The following is a 15,650-nucleotide window of genomic DNA, read 5'->3' as shown; positions in this document are numbered from 1 at the left end:
GAAATACAATTATTATTATTATTATAATTATATATGGTAATTGGAAATTGGAAAAAAATTAATAAAAGGTGGACAGCAATTGTTATTTGTTGTTACTTATTAAGTTTTATGTGTTCACTTTGTGATTTTAAATAAATAACTATGTTTTTAATTTATAATTATATATAGTAATTGGAAAAATAAGAAAAGGTAGACACTAATAATATGACCTTGTAAGTCCAATCCCTACACTACCAGGTCATCCCTGCTTAAGTTTTATGTGTTAAGTGGTTTTGAATAAATATATTTTTTTTAGGTTTGGTATAAAGAGTTTTATCAATATTATAAACATGGCATAAATAAATATAAATATTTTAAATGACAAATAAAAAAAATACAAATTTAAATGACAAAGTAATATTTATAAAGACGATGATAAAAAATTTTAGTGAACATTTAAATTATTATGCTTACAGCATATACTACCTGCATATAAAATATTAATTAAAAAGGGTATTGTAATAAATATACAGTGATATATATATTATCAGTAAAATATTACTACATTTCTTTTGATATATATGTGCACATGTATGAATCATGTATTAAATTTAAGATTACATTTTCAAAATTTTAGTTCTATTCATCAATAATAATTTTTTTAGAAAATCATCTCATCTTATCAAATTTTAAATTTCAAATTTCAAGTTTCTATTTGGCAAAGATCAATTAAATACTCAATTTTTTAATATTTTAATTTTTTTTCCAAAATCACTATCTCAACATTTAATTGTTTGGATAAAAATATTAACAATTCAATAGATGTGGTTTAATTTATTTTATTACATTCAATTCAATTTCATATTAATTTATCGTATATCTGTATTTGTGTTGAAATTTTAAGTAAATTAATTTAATCTAGGAGATGTCCAATTTTAGAATAATTAAAAAAATGTGTTGTATGTTTTTATTGTATATATATATATAGACATTTGTTTAGTATTTTTATTTGAGGAATGAAAAATATATTAATTATTATCTTTTTAGAGATTAGAATATATATTATATATATGTGAATGTATGTATATATTGTACTTCTTCCGTCCCGATTACAGGGTCTTTTTTAAATTAAGATAAGTAATTAATCTAATTAAAATTAAAAAATTTAAAGTAAGATTAAAATATATAATTTATTTTTTATTTTTATTTTTTAAAAAAAAAGAAAAATGTCAGAATAAATGGAAAAAACCAAAATAAAAATATGAATAAAGTAAATGGAAGGAGAGTATTTTATAAAATATTACATATAAGTTATTATTGAAATAAAAAAAAAAAAAGGAAAAAGAAACATAAAAACAAACAAAACTTCTAAAGAATATATGTATATGTGTAACTAATTTATTTCCCCTTCCATTTTTTTGCTATTATTTTAAATTTAGAATATTTTAAACTTTTGCAAATTTTAAGGATCTATGTAGATATTTTTGGAATTTTAAGTAACTTTTTTAATATAACAAATCCAAGTATCTTTTTTCTATAATATTACATATAACTTTTTATTATTCATACATTTTTATCAAAACTTCAAAATTCCAAAACTATAAATAAAGTGTTTGAAGTATTAAAAAATAAATAAATATATAAATAAATAGAGCTTAATTTTTATCTTTTAGCTCTTTAAAAATATGTTACAAAAACATATATTCAAAATATATATATATATATATGAAAAAGATTTTAAAATTTATATTAAAAAAATATTAATATTAGTATTATAGCAGTAAATATTATCATCATTTCTTTTAACAAAGATATTACTTTAAAATGTGATTTTAGTTCATTATAAAAACCTTGTAATTGATCTTCATAATTTATCTCAAAATCTTGTTTACTTTCTAATAAAACAGCAAGTAAAAAATAATACAATATTGTTCATGTATATTTGGTTTTCAGTGACGACTACGACTATGGATTAGGGTTGATGGAGTGCCTTAAGAATCAGATCGGCAATATCAGATTGTCGCCGATTATTGGGACGAATTTTGGACCTCCTCCGGTAAAGATAAGAGAGGGAGTAACCATGTCAAGAAATGATTTCCTTGAGCCGTAGCCGTGTTAATTTATCATTTTTTTCGATGTTAAAACTTATTTACTAAAAGAAAAATTAGACAAAAATGTGTACTGCTTATTCAAATAAAATTTACAATACTCGTATATTTTATATACTTTCTCAGCAGTGGCTATGAATTATTTTTTATGATTAGTATATATAACGGGAACAAATAATTAATTCCAAATATTAAATTTAAAATTAAAGTATAAGAAATTGTTAATTCATAAATTTGTTGAAAGTAAAAACAAATTAAGAAAATACAATTTTCACTGTCATTGAGATATATTAAAATGCAAACAGTAATGAATTACAATTATTATAATGAATTTAGGTAAAATATAATTAGTAAATAATTAAGAAGTGTATTAGTAAAAATAATTATAGATTAAGATTAAGACAATTAAATAGTTTAATTAAAATTAAAAAAATTATAAAATTTAAAATGCGATTAAAGTGTATAATTATATTTCCAAAAATAGAAAGGACAAGTATTGTGGGACGGACGAAAATAGAAAATAGAGACAAATTATGTAGGAGGAATGGAGTATATTTATAAATTTTAAGTAATATCTATATACATAAATAATACTTTCTTCAACTCATCATATAATTTGAGTGTATTACTGTAAATATAAAAATTTAGATAAAATTTAATAAATAGTGTATTAATAAAAATAATTATAGATTAAAATTAAAATAATTAAATAGTTTAATTAAAATTAAAAAAAAAATTATAAAATTTAAAATATAATTAAATATTAATTATAATTTTAAAAATAAAAAAATGATATGAAAGAAATTAAAATAGAAAATATAGAAAGGAGTAATAAAAAATATTTTGAAAATTTGTAAGTCGGTAATTTTCAGTAGTTTGGCAGTCCATCTATCGAGTCTCGCAGTGAGTATATAATCAGCTCGGAGCATCCTACTGTACGCCTCTTCTATACGAATCAACGCCAACGATTTTTCATCTGAAGGTACTGCCAATTTCATATTGATTTGATTTTTCTGAGGTTGAATTTCATAGTCTTGCAATTGATTGATTTATTTATTTGGATATTTTGCACGGAAACGAAGGGGAAATGGAGGGAACTTCGAATGGGGAAGAACCTGCTTCGTTTGAGGAGCGTTACAGCGTCAATTTGATGCCTAGCGAGGTTTTTTTGAAGTTCAGGAAAGAAATTCAGGGTTTCCGAGTCGGCGTCAACTTAGAGGTACTAACTTGTTTCTATCGTTAAATTAATCGAGTGACTGACTGTGATTTTGCTTGCTGTTCCATGTCTATTGGATTGAATTTAACCAGTTTCATTTTTGTTGTGGTTAATGTCGTCGTTTTGTTGATGTAAATTTTAGCTTCCGTCTGGATTGAGAAATTCTTTGATTTTTCTTGCGTTTAGTTTGGATGTCTTATTAGTTTATTTGATTGGAAGAATTAATTTGTGTTAGCATCATGGATGATGATAGGCTTAAAGCTTCTTCTGTGTATCTGCAGAATATTTTTACCCGAAAATGTAAATTTGCAATGGACGTTCTGCATTTAATCTACTAGGTTAGGTTAATGATAGCTAGCACTTTTTCACTTAATTTTCAAGGAAACTAAAATGGTGTTTTTAGTTACTTGCTTGATTCAGTTCGTTTGGTTTCAAGTTTTGAGTACGTTCAGATTCAAATTTGAGTCGAGTTTCTTGATTGCCCAGCTGCTGGAAAATGTGAATTGTATAAGTCGTAGGCTTTTTTTGACTTCTTGTTAATGTTCAATAGTAAAAAAGAATAACATTTTGAATCTATATTAGTTTGTTCTTGGCATTGTATAAGAGGTGCATAGATGATACTACCTTCGTCCCACCCGAATTGTACCTGAATTGTCTTAAAATAATTTTATAATAGCTAAGGGAAAATAGTACTCATTGAAATGTAAGTATGACAAATAATATGATTTTTTATTAAAGAAAGAAACGAGAATATTTTGTCTATAATAGTTTAAAAGGACAGTGAATTTGTATAAAATCGAAAAGTTTATAATATCTTTGGGTTTAATAGGTAAAGAGTGAAGTGTGGAAAGAGCGAGGGTAAACCGGTAATTGGGTGGAGACGAGACTATTTAGATGAGACAACCCTAAATGAAAATTGAGACTATTTAGGTAGGACTGAGAGAGTACTAATTTTCAGCTTGTTTTATGTGATGATTATTTTGTGCATTATCAATTTGATTTTTTGTGATTATTTTTTACTTTCTTTACTACGCAATATTGATGATTCCCTATAAAACAATTATTTAAACACAAAACCAGCAAAAGCCTAGGGATCTAATGTTACTTATTTTTATGTAATTGCCATTTCTGTTGATTCTGATCTCACTTGCAGATTTGCCCTTTCTGTGTAGCTGTACAATTCTCCTCTGAACGACTATCACGCAAAGCTGGTTCTGAAGCCTTTAGCCTTCGAGCGAAAATGGAAGTTAATTTACGAGCCATTGTATCAAGACGTACAGCTTGTTTCCAAGAAAATTCCCATTACAAAATTCCTCAACCTCCAGGTTCAATGGCTTGATCTTTCCTACTACTTTGGTGATCCATGCCAATCCCATTGAATAATCCGGCGCATTCATTCCAGGTTGGCGTAGGCCATAGCTTTTCGCTGCACGCAACGGGTTGGAAGTGGAAGCTGACATCATGTTTGGGAGGAGATGGTATGTCGAGGATTCGAAATAAAACATCCCTTGGTTTGTGTCCTGGAGTGGACTTTCGATTCGGGTGGAGAGCTGATTTTGTTCTCCCTGAATTCACCGGGTAAGTTTAACATGTATTGGTTAACCTGACAATGGTCTTTTCAATTATATATATATATATATACGAAATCGCATTATGTTTATATGTCACAAAATGTTCGGATAGGGCATTAGTAAACAATTCTTTGAAGCTGATACTAATTAAGATTTCTTTCAACAGAGGTGTGGGCACTGATGAACCGTTGTTTAACATGAATTCCGGGCGCTTGGAGGCATCTCTTGACAGAGTCGAGGCTATCTTTACTCATACTGAGGGAGAACAATAGAATCCGGTGGTATGTTCCCTGCACCTTTTATTTAGTTTAAAAGTTAGAACATACCTGAAATTTTCTAAATACAGCTTACATAAGGGAAGAAATATAAACTGATGAAGCTTACTCGAAACACAAAAATAAATAGGAAAAGAAGAGTAAACTTAAATATACATGGTAGATTAAGATTAGTAATGGAACATAGGTTTAGATTTAAGAGTTTATCGATTCATGTTATCTCAATAAATGTTTAGGGCATTTATGTGCCACATTTTTGTCACATGCCGAGGTTAGTACTTTCATATTTGTGAGTAGCCTTTCCATAAAGGTTAGAGTCGGGACATGGAAATTGATCTATTAAGAAAATGTAGCTAAGCAAATTCCTGATATTGAATAGGTTGGATAGGAAAGAACAGAACATAGTTGTTAGTAGTGTGTAGCATGTTATTGCAAAACACCTACTTAGAGCCAATTATGTGTGTACATATGTTGATTTTATAAAAATGTTAACTGTGAAGAACTTTTGAATTGTAGAAGAGTAATCCTAAAGAATAAAAAATAAAGTGAAGAAAAATAGATTGTAACTATAGCATTAAAAAAAAAACGAAACAAAAAAACTATGGCATCCCTAGCCGGCACAGGACAGAGGAGCCATTCAATTATTTTCTTGGGCAAAATTACCCATAATCCTTTGTGGTTTCGAAATTCAGCGTAAATTCTCTCTATACTTTAAAAATTGCATAATGTCTAAATGTTGCATGAAATCCTCCGCCATAAAAAAGAATATAGATAGTAAATTATCTTCTCATCGCAGAAAAAATGAAAAAAGAGATTTCATGCAATGTTTAGGAAAGTATAAGGTGCGCCATACAATTTTTAAAGTACAAGACAATTTACGCTTAGTTTCGAAATCACATGAGAGTTATCAGCAATTTCGCCATTTTTCTTGTACGGAGACCGTTGTGCCAACATTAAGGTGGGGAAAGTAAACATACAATCAAAGTAATTAAAAGTGGATTAGTTGGATATTAATGCTCCTCAATTTTGAGCCGAGTTCTCTTGTCTAGTGATAAGTCCGCTCGATTTCATTGTCCTACCTCCCATGTTACTTACACGCTTGTCGTGTTTCATGGCATGCTTATAGCACACGCTAATGGAAATCCTCACCTAAAATTTAAGTTAGGATGAACACAACACTAAGTATATCTCATAGTCGTTCGTCAGGCACCACTTGTATCCTTAATTCTAGAAAAAAAAAATATTGAGTTTTCATCTGTGGAAAATGGTAGATTTGAGCTTGGTAGATGCTTCAATGGTGGAAGGGGAAAAACTAGGGAAGATAGAAATCACTGATAGGATTTCGAGAAAGTGGGTGAAATAAGGTCTAAGGGTGAAATTTATACTCAGATATATCTTCTCACGCTACTTGTTTGTTGGGTCATTATGTCGCTAGGTCCTTATCCTTATTGAGGATTACTATAATACTTAGCCAAAATACACATCCGAGGGATCCAACCCTCAAGCGAGGGATGTTTCACCGCTTGATCTACAAGGGTTTGACTTGTTTTGCAGTAGTTTTAGGATGGGTGATTCACTAAAAATTTTTTTAAAATTTTTTTCTAGAGTATGTGTTGATTAAGTACCCGAGTTGATTGGCGATGTCAATCTATAATTACATAACACACTCGATTTTCCATAGGGATGTTGGGGTAAGAACTCTTCTTGGATCAAGCTCGAATTTTATCTACCCTATATTACATGTATAATAAAAATGTAGGTTTATTATATTTTCGAAACCTTTTCAACCCAAGTCTACTCGTTTTGATAATTATTTTGAGTTTTTTTTCTTTTTCAAGCTCAACCCATTATTATTAGTAACATGGCGAAATTTGAGCCTTAATGAGCCGAGCTTTAGACTAGCCCGGGTGCCATACACCATCGCCATCGATTGTCATTGAAACTATATATATAAGTTAAATTAATTGAGCACTAGTTCTAAACTTTTAAGAGGCCTTTTGTAAGGACAATCTTCCTAGAATTCATCGGTTATATAGTTTGTTGATCTCTCGGTGAATTTTTTTAACCTAGCTTTGGGCATAGAACACAATTCTCGCCCACCTGAAATCTCTTTTGATTTCATTTAATTAATAACATTGTGATTGCTTGAATCTAGTGTTGCCGTTGAATCGAGTCGAAGATCTAGAGTTTGTCTGAAAGAGTTGTCTTTGAAAGTTTTGGTAAAATTAGAAAACAAAATGTAAATACGCATTAGATGTGACTTATTGTATAGAAAATAAGGTACTAATAGAATATTTCAAATAAAAAATAAATTGTTCTTATAACATACCAATATCAAAATATCTTTTTTTTTTATATTAATGAAAATTAAATTGTTCCACGTATACAAAAAAATATATATATAATACAAATAGCAAAAATATTAAAATCATATGTTACAAACTTCTGCTAACCAATAGAATATTACTCTTGTTTCAAACTTAACCTTCAACTTGTTTAATAATATGATAAGTGTATAAATTAATCATATTTTCAATTCTTATAGAGCTTTCCAAGTTTAGAGTTTACTCGATTTGATTGTTTTTCAAGTAACTTTTTCTAGTATTCAAATTTATTGTTAATATTAATACGAGCTGAGCTTGAGCCTTAACAAACTAAGCATACAAATACAAATTCTTGCTTGAGCCCATCAATAAACAATGAGCCTCGCTCGCTCTTCTTCAGGTCACCTGTCTCGACAGCAAGCTTTCGGACATCAATTGTAAAATATTCTAACATCGGGTGATGTCGACAAGGCACGCTGCCGATGAGCTGTTTATGTTATAAACTTGTTGGCGCCACAAACGTCCCCTTAGAACATATTTCTATTTATATCTTTGAGACGGGTATGTTAAATGTGTGAATTTTGTGTCTTTGTTTTGAAAATTTTATTAATGAATGGGCTTCATATAATTCTCATTATGTCCTACAGAATTAGTATCATTTTCTTTTGTAAATATCATGTTATTTTAATTGGATAAAGAAAAAAAATAAAATTTTAAAAATATTTATTTAAAATTTTATATATCTAACTTAATTTACAGGATATACAATATAACGTACAACAATTTTTAGAACATTTTGAGTATAATTTTCAACTTAATTTAAAGAATGATTTCTTTGTATGAACAAACGTCAACATGTGTAAATTGGAACATATAGAAACCCACCCCAAAAGAAAACAAAGAAAATATTTTAAGGGTGCGTTTCTTTTTAAATAGTTTAAATTTGGTATTAAAATAATAATTTTGCCCGAAAAAATATGCATATAATTTTTAATAAACACGAAATTCAAATAATAAAATTTGAAAGTTTGATGAAAAAAACACACCCTGAGATAGGTAATAAAAGTTAATTTAAGCATACAAAATGCTAAATTTTATTTGATTGTGATTTCAAAACTAAATCAATACCATGGACGGACATTGTACAATTCACAATTAAAATATATTAGTATTTTATTTTTTCAAAAAAAAAACTATTTAAACAAAAAGAGATATTTTTTAAATTAATTTCGAATTACAACCAAACAAATCCGATTCAAAGTAATCTTAAAAATGGCTGGCTTGACTCTAGTATTTCAATTACTCAATGTTTGAATAAAAATAAAACGTCAAATTCAAACTAATTCACAAGTAAACAAACCCAACCCTTTCTCGTTTTCAAAACCATTTGCACAAGAAGGATATATTTATATGTAGCGACAAAATTACATCCATCGATCCGTAAGAGGAAAATAATGTGGCGTCCAAATCCAAAAGCAGCATCTTTCGTCAGGATTTGAACACATCATGATCGATGATAGATTACGTTCAAAACCAAGTTTGTGATTTTGACGACTAAACTAAACTACACAAGTGGTAGCAAAAATTCATTCATATTAATATGCAAAAAACATATAATAAGCTTGTCATGAGTCGAGTTACCTCATGGAAGTCACTCAGTCTCGCAGACGTCCCGCGAAGAAATTGGGCACGTCGATATGGGTTAGCACAGCCGTCATCTTCGTTCCGATAATTTTTACTCTGGGATTCGAATGGCCATCAAGAAATACATTTGAAACCTGTAATCCAATAATGACTTAGGTAATGATATAAGTTTTTAAGATACAAAAAGGATATATATATATATATTGGGTAAATTGTATTTTTCGTCCCATATCTGACCACTTTTATCATTTTAGAACTTTAATCTAACCTTGTCCAAAAACAGTCCCATAAGTAAAAATTTTTTTCCCTAAAATGGCCCTCTGGCATTGGATTCGCCGTGCTGACCCGTTGTTGCTGACGTGGCTGACATGTCATCGCCATGTAAATGCCACGTCGGAACCATTTTACCGAAAAAAATTTACTTGCAAAACTATTTTGAGAGAGAGACCCTTTAATGTCCTAAAAATAATAAAGGAAATCATATACGGAACTAAAATAATAGTTTACCAAAATATTTTGTAAAATAAAAATAAAAATAATTCAAGTGTCGCTGACATGGCATCTAATGAATGTCAGCCGCGTCAGCGCCACATCAACAATGGGAAGCTAGCGTAGGAGTCCAACATCGGAGGACCATTTTAGCAAAAAAATTTCAATTACGAAACTATTTTCAAACAAAGTCCACTTAAACTTCTAAAATAATAATAGGGTCAGATACGGAACTAAAAAGAAACAGTTTACCCATGTGTATATATATATATATATATTGCATACAAATGTCATCACATACCAGTGTGCAGCCGAACAACTTGAGCAATTCCAGTGACGAGCATGAGTCGACAATAACTCCAAATGCTTCATTGGTTAAATTGCGACACCAGGATAAATCAAGACTCCGTAAATTTCTGCAGTTCCGGGCAACGGATAGTGCAGTATGGTTCGAAACCTGCACCACAGAACCATTCAAAAATAAGCAATTTTCTAACACGACATAAGAAATTTTATAGAATTAGTAATGCAATGTGAAAAAATATATATAGAGCCCATCAAACGTAGTAACATAAATAGATGAAAAATAATGGGTACCGATTTAAAGAATTACAGTACTTTTTTACTACATATAATCTAAACATCCTTGAATGATAAAATGAGCTAACTTTTACGAGAAAGAATTTCGGTAATTACCTCTGTGATGCTATTTAAGATCAAGTCATTTAGACATGCACCGCGAAGATCAAGATACGCGGCAATAGCTTCATCACTAGCAAATCGAAGAGGGAATTTTCAGTCAAATTGTGTCCAAACGACGCAAAAAAATGAAATACTAATGCACTTTCGTAACCAAATAATAAAACATCGTACAGTGTTGAACTTGTCTCCAAAAATTTTAAATTTTATGTAAATCGTAAACAATATATATTCTGTAACCGATACCTGAACCCGTTGCGACAAAGTTTTAGCGTCTGAATTGCTTTGCAACCATTCGCAAGGTGGCCTATAGACACATCAGTCAGTTTCTTCAGATTTGCCAAGTCTATTGCTCGAAGTTCAGAACAGTTCTCCCCGATAACTTTCAGAGACTCATCCGTCAACTCCCTGTAACAAATTGATAAACGAATAAATAAAAAGCGTTCATTTCTAAAATCTTTAAATCTTATTGATACTCACATGCAATTTGCTAAGCCAAGCTCCTTAATTCTGCAACCGTGGGCAGAGACAAAAGTAACGACAAAATCGTCGCAAACTGTCTGAATTCCTGCCATGGATAAAACTTCGAGCTTTTGTAAGTCGAGCAGGGCCGGGAGAATTAGCATAGCATCGACTCCTTGACACTCATCCAAGTATAGTTCCCGTAAAATCGAACGCTGAGAGCTTGCCAGATGGCAGATTCCCTCAGCAGTGAGTAACGGGCACTGGCTTACGTCTACGGATTCAAGAAAAGGCGCAGACGTAACAAGCATACTCAGTCCAGCATCGGAAAATCGATAAGCAGCCTTTAAGGATATCTTAGTTAAACAAGGCAGGGTATTTGGCGAACAAGCTAAAGTGCTGTATAGTGCATAATCGGGCATACAGCTCCCACATTGATCGAATTGCAACACCTAATTTTCGAATAATAAAAACGGGTTACCCTCATTTGAATCGAAAAGAGGGAATTGAATGAATAAAAGGATTTGTACCGTCAATTTGCTCATGTCGCAACCTTCAAAGGTCGCAGTGAAAAGATCTTCAGACAGCCAAGAACAATCCCGTATACGAATCTCTGTCGGCGAGCCTTGCACGAGCAATTTGAGAAAATGACCGTCCATGCTGCGACTGTCGCAAAGAGACCAACACATTTTGTGCCTCAGCACATCCGGTACGAAATCAAGAGAGCTGATTGCGTCGGCATTCTGGGAAAGAATCGGCAAGCAGAGGTCTTGCAGCGAGGGGGGTTGCTTCGAGTGTTTATGAAACTCCTGCTTTTTAGGTACCCATTTTAGCTCAACAGCCTCAGTTTTATCAGAAGACGAATTACGCCGTTTATTAGTTTCCCGACCCCTGATAATTCTCATCGCGGTAGAAAAGGGACCGGGCCAATCTTCAATATTATCTTCTGCTTTCGCGACTGAAGCGCCTCTTCTATGGGGAGTGTAGTCCCCTAGCTCCTGATGGAACGAGAAATGGGCAAATCGAGATGCACTGCGCCTAGCAATTCTTCGAAACTGTTCCCTGTACGCCGTTCTTTCGTCATTTGCAGCCACAGTTGTCTCCCTCGCATGGAGTCCATTCTGCACTGGTTCAATGGCTGCTGATCGTAAAGGACCCGAACTGCTGCCGCTTCCGGAATGTTCTTTAACCATGTGCTCTGCTGTATTGTTGCTCATAGATATCGGTGTTGCTGCCAATTTAGTTTTCCCTTTCTCTTCTCTGCTCAACCTCCTTCTGGTCTGAACACCAGTTTCAGCAACAACACCTTTACCTTTATCTTTCAAATCTGTAGTTTTTAATGAACTTGTAGAACCAATCGTTGGATTGTCTAAACTTATCTTCAAAATGCCAATTTTTTTATCTTCGGATTCTTCCATGCTCGACTCGGATTCTGAACTGGAATCAAATATATCACCCCTCATCATATCAGGGCTAGGGTTTTTACCATTGTTAATATCTTCCATTCCATGGCCGTCACTGATTTGTTCTTTCCGTTCAAATTTTTCGACTCTCTTCCCCGACCTCAAGCTTAGAAATCCCTTTTCCACCACTGCTTCTTCATTGGAATCAAATTCCGATGATTTTTTCTTATGTAGCTCATTAACAGCTCCCAAATCGATAGGTTTCATCATACAGTCATTCGATCCCAACTTTATACTTCCTTCCATATCTGTAGCCGATTCAATTTTTTCACCTCTACCGTCAGATTTCAGTGAATTACTTCGTCCTCCTCTCGAATTCCCAACATCAATTTCAGCATTCAACGAACTTCCTTCAACCTTCCTCTTCTTCCTCCCGCTCATAACCCTAACACTTCCTAAACAACCATTCACACCGACTTTAGATGCCAAACGAAGGCTGCACCTCCGTTTGATTCCACTTTCCCCAACCATAACAGAACCGCCGCTAGACCCCAACTCTATTTCTCGATCGCCATACTTCTCTACACCGAAGCTTGAACTCGGCGTACCGCAACTGTTCAACGGTTGGATCAATAATTCAACGGTCTTCAACGGCGTCACCGGTTCGAACACCTCAGTCTCCGGCGACGCTTTCGCAGCCACACTCGGCAAAACCTCGCGCGACCGCAACACCGTCATTTCTCCTCTAAACTACAATCCAACACCATAACAACAACAACAACGCAGTCAATCACACCAAGCACATCCAACGGATCAACGAAAAACGCAAAATACTATTCCGGTACCGACATTCAGGCAACAAGCACATCGCCGCAAACAGGAAAAAAAAAAAAAAACTAAACTAAAATTAAAAAATCCACACGCGCAAGTGAACATACATTCCAAAAAATGTTCAACTTACAAATTAGACTGTTCGATAACCTCGACGGCGCTTCCAGCGTGAAGAGATGCAGCAGAGTGCCGACAACGATTCGATCGCCAGTGCGGATGGAGATTTTGCAGTGAGTGGCAAAAATGAGGGAAGAGTGCAGGGCACGCCTCATCGTGTAAGTATGGATCGCTTCGTGTTTCCCGCCAAATTAACATAATGGGCCTTGTTTTTACGGCCCATTAACGTATTTTTTATTCGGCCCATTATTCCCTGCCTTTAAGGCCTAGTTGTTAACTAATTACTAATACCATTTGTTTGGTTTGGGTTTAGTTTGATTGTGTAAATTAGGCTTTAAGCGTGTTTGTTTTGTGTATTGAGACCATTTTTTTTTTTATATGAAATATGTATTTGTGAAAATTATGTAAAAATAATGAATATATATAATATATTAATTTTTTTAAAAGAGTATATTAAAAATTATTTTAAAAAGAAATAAACTCAAGACATATTTTTTATATATTAAGTAAAAAAATTATTCATTCAAATTATTTAAATAAAAATACATTTTTAATAATTACTCCATTTAAAAAATAAATAAATAAATAAATAAATAAAAAATAATACATCCTCCCGTTCTGTAATTAAGTATCTATATTAATATTTGAATATTAATATATCAAAATATATTACGAATCAAAAGAAAATGACCAAAATATTGTAATAATAACATAATAATATTTGTAAAATATATAAAAGTAATAATGTGATTTAAAGTAAAGATTTTTGTAGAAAAAATGAGATATTTAATAACATAATTTGTTATTCAGACCTTTTTTTTTCTCCAAAAATATTACATCAAACAATTACGTTTTTTTTTTTATACTCCTATTACAAATTTATTTTACATTCAAAACATCATATCGATCTCTATTATTTATATCTTATTCAAATTTAATTTTTTACTATTAAAAAATCTAAACCTAAAAATTAAATTTTTTTACGTTCTCGTATATTTATACGAGAAACACTAAAAAATCATATGAAGACAAAACCATTAATATGTCCGCACACGCAATTAATTATAACCCAAATTTATCCATGTTTTTATTTTTCCCTAATTAAAATTTATTATTGGCTATTTAACAGCCACGGCGACCTCACCTATCCACCGTCCGATTCAGGTCAATCATCAATCTATGATGAAATTAAGCACCGCCGCCGCAGCCCTAGCCCACACTCACTTCCCCTCCACAGATCTCCGCCGCCGCTCCGCCGCCCTCCTCCGCCACAAATCCTCCCTCCGATCCTCCTCCACCTCCATAAAAATGTCGTCGGCGTCGGATTCCGCCTCCAACCCCAACCACATCGTCGAACACATCGTGCTCTTCAAAGTCAAGCCCGCCGCCGATCCCTCCGCCGTCGCCGCCATGGTGTCCAACCTCAACGGCCTCAGCTCCCTGGACTCGGTCCTCCACATCTCCGCCGGACCGGTTTTCCGGTGCCGGTCCGGTTCACTCGCCTTCACTCACGTGCTCCACTCTCGATACCGATCGAAAACCGACCTAACCGCCTACGCCGACCACCCTTCGCACGTGACCGTCGTCGCTAACTACGTCAAGCCTATCGTCGATGACGTCATGGCCGTCGATTGGATCGCCGGTGGCTTCGCCGGCGAGGCGACCGTTCCGGTCGGCTCGGCTCTGCGCCTGACGGTTCTCAAATTGAAGGAAAATTCAGGGGAGGGAGATAAGCAGGAAGTTATGGAATTAGCGAGAGGAATTAAGGAGAAATTACCTTCGATTGCGCAGCTGACGGTTGGGGAAAACTTCTCGCCGGGGAGAGCGAAGGGATACTCGATCTGTTCGATGGCGATTTTCGAGGATACGAAGGACGTGAATTCTGAATCGGATTACGCAGCCGCGGTTGGGGCAGCGGTCGACGACGCTTTGGTGGTGGATTTCGCTGTAGAATCGCCGATCCGTGGTGCAAACCTTTAGGCGTGGATTCGTCCGCCATTGTTGCTTCGCTCGTGTGGTTTCGTGCTTTTGCGTTGCTGTTTTTGAATCAATAAAAAAGGGTCGTTTCTTTGGTGTTAGTTTATGAACATATCTTTTTTGTGTTGAAAATTAATTGCAATTCCGGAATCGGCCCTCGTATTTCGGCGGGAAACGTCAATTTAGTTTTATAGTTTCAACATGTTTTTTTTCGATTCTTCTTGACACAACAATAAAATCGACGAAGATGAAGAAAGTTAGGACATAACCAAAATGATAAGTCTTTACATCCATGTCGAATAAATCTTTAACAACGTTAGGATCGTTTGTTGGTGTGACAATCGAAATTGACAATTGGAATAGTGATTTGGAATAGTCGATACATTTTGAAATGTTCCTCCAAAATGCTTGTAATTGAGGGATCTCCGAATACACATACAATGGAACGGTCGAAAAAAGTATCTAATTTGGAGCTGTTATGGGCTGAAAAAACGAGATTTATATTTTGTCCCGAAAACAACATCATTTGGGGCTACACAATTGGAGAAGTTTGAC

General features: G+C 33.2%; 3 protein-coding genes across 3 annotated transcripts; 2 read left to right on the top strand and 1 right to left on the bottom strand.

Annotated features, from left to right (window-relative positions):
* Positions 1–2,961: 2,961 nt before the first annotated feature.
* Positions 2,962–8,101, top strand: LOC127239798 (uncharacterized). Its single transcript, XM_051258121.1, has 6 exons — positions 2,962–3,069; positions 3,170–3,306; positions 4,476–4,628; positions 4,706–4,881; positions 5,041–5,155; positions 7,874–8,101. The coding sequence occupies exons 2-5, from the start codon at positions 3,175–3,177 to the stop codon at positions 5,144–5,146; spliced, it is 567 nt and encodes a 188-aa protein (XP_051114078.1). The 5' UTR covers positions 2,962–3,069; positions 3,170–3,174; the 3' UTR covers positions 5,147–5,155; positions 7,874–8,101.
* Positions 5,047–13,292, bottom strand: LOC127239797 (uncharacterized). The gene is made up of 8 exons (XM_051258120.1): positions 13,132–13,292; positions 11,298–12,920; positions 10,786–11,219; positions 10,552–10,713; positions 10,303–10,378; positions 9,908–10,063; positions 9,115–9,251; positions 5,047–5,170 (listed from the first exon to the last, which is right to left on the bottom strand). The coding sequence occupies exons 2-7, from the start codon at positions 12,906–12,908 to the stop codon at positions 9,129–9,131; spliced, it is 2,562 nt and encodes an 853-aa protein (XP_051114077.1). The 5' UTR covers positions 12,909–12,920; positions 13,132–13,292; the 3' UTR covers positions 5,047–5,170; positions 9,115–9,128.
* Positions 13,293–14,229: 937 nt separating this feature from the next.
* LOC127240017 (stress-response A/B barrel domain-containing protein UP3-like) lies at positions 14,230–15,196 on the top strand. The gene has a single exon (XM_051258444.1). The coding sequence runs from the start codon at positions 14,298–14,300 to the stop codon at positions 15,096–15,098; it is 801 nt and encodes a 266-aa protein (XP_051114401.1). The 5' UTR covers positions 14,230–14,297; the 3' UTR covers positions 15,099–15,196.
* The last annotated feature ends 454 nt before the right edge of the window (positions 15,197–15,650 follow it).

This window comes from Andrographis paniculata, unplaced genomic scaffold (genome assembly GCF_009805555.1).
Source record: "Andrographis paniculata isolate CXL003 unplaced genomic scaffold, ASM980555v1 Contig78END, whole genome shotgun sequence".
NCBI classification, from domain to species: Eukaryota; Viridiplantae; Streptophyta; class Magnoliopsida; order Lamiales; family Acanthaceae; genus Andrographis; species Andrographis paniculata.
Note: the sequence above shows the minus strand (reverse complement) of the source record. Positions and strands in the feature narration are given on the sequence as shown.

Excerpts from the sequence above, each read along its gene's own strand:
- LOC127239798 (XM_051258121.1), top strand. The coding sequence starts at position 3,175 with ATGGAGGGAACTTCGAATGGGGAAGAACCTGCTTCGTTTGAGGAGCGT. Across the intron at positions 4,629-4,705 it reads CAAAATTCCTCAACCTCCAG|GTTGGCGTAGGCCATAGCTT; the intron begins GTTCAATGGCTT and ends CATTCATTCCAG. Across the intron at positions 4,882-5,040 it reads GTTCTCCCTGAATTCACCGG|AGGTGTGGGCACTGATGAAC; the intron begins GTAAGTTTAACA and ends TTCTTTCAACAG.
- LOC127239797 (XM_051258120.1), bottom strand. The coding sequence starts at position 12,908 with ATGACGGTGTTGCGGTCGCGCGAGGTTTTGCCGAGTGTGGCTGCGAAA. Across the intron at positions 10,379-10,551 it reads CTTTGTCGCAACGGGTTCAG|TGATGAAGCTATTGCCGCGT; the intron begins GTATCGGTTACA and ends TCGATTTGCTAG. Across the intron at positions 9,252-9,907 it reads AGTTGTTCGGCTGCACACTG|GTTTCAAATGTATTTCTTGA; the intron begins GTATGTGATGAC and ends ATTGGATTACAG.
- LOC127240017 (XM_051258444.1), top strand. The coding sequence starts at position 14,298 with ATGATGAAATTAAGCACCGCCGCCGCAGCCCTAGCCCACACTCACTTC.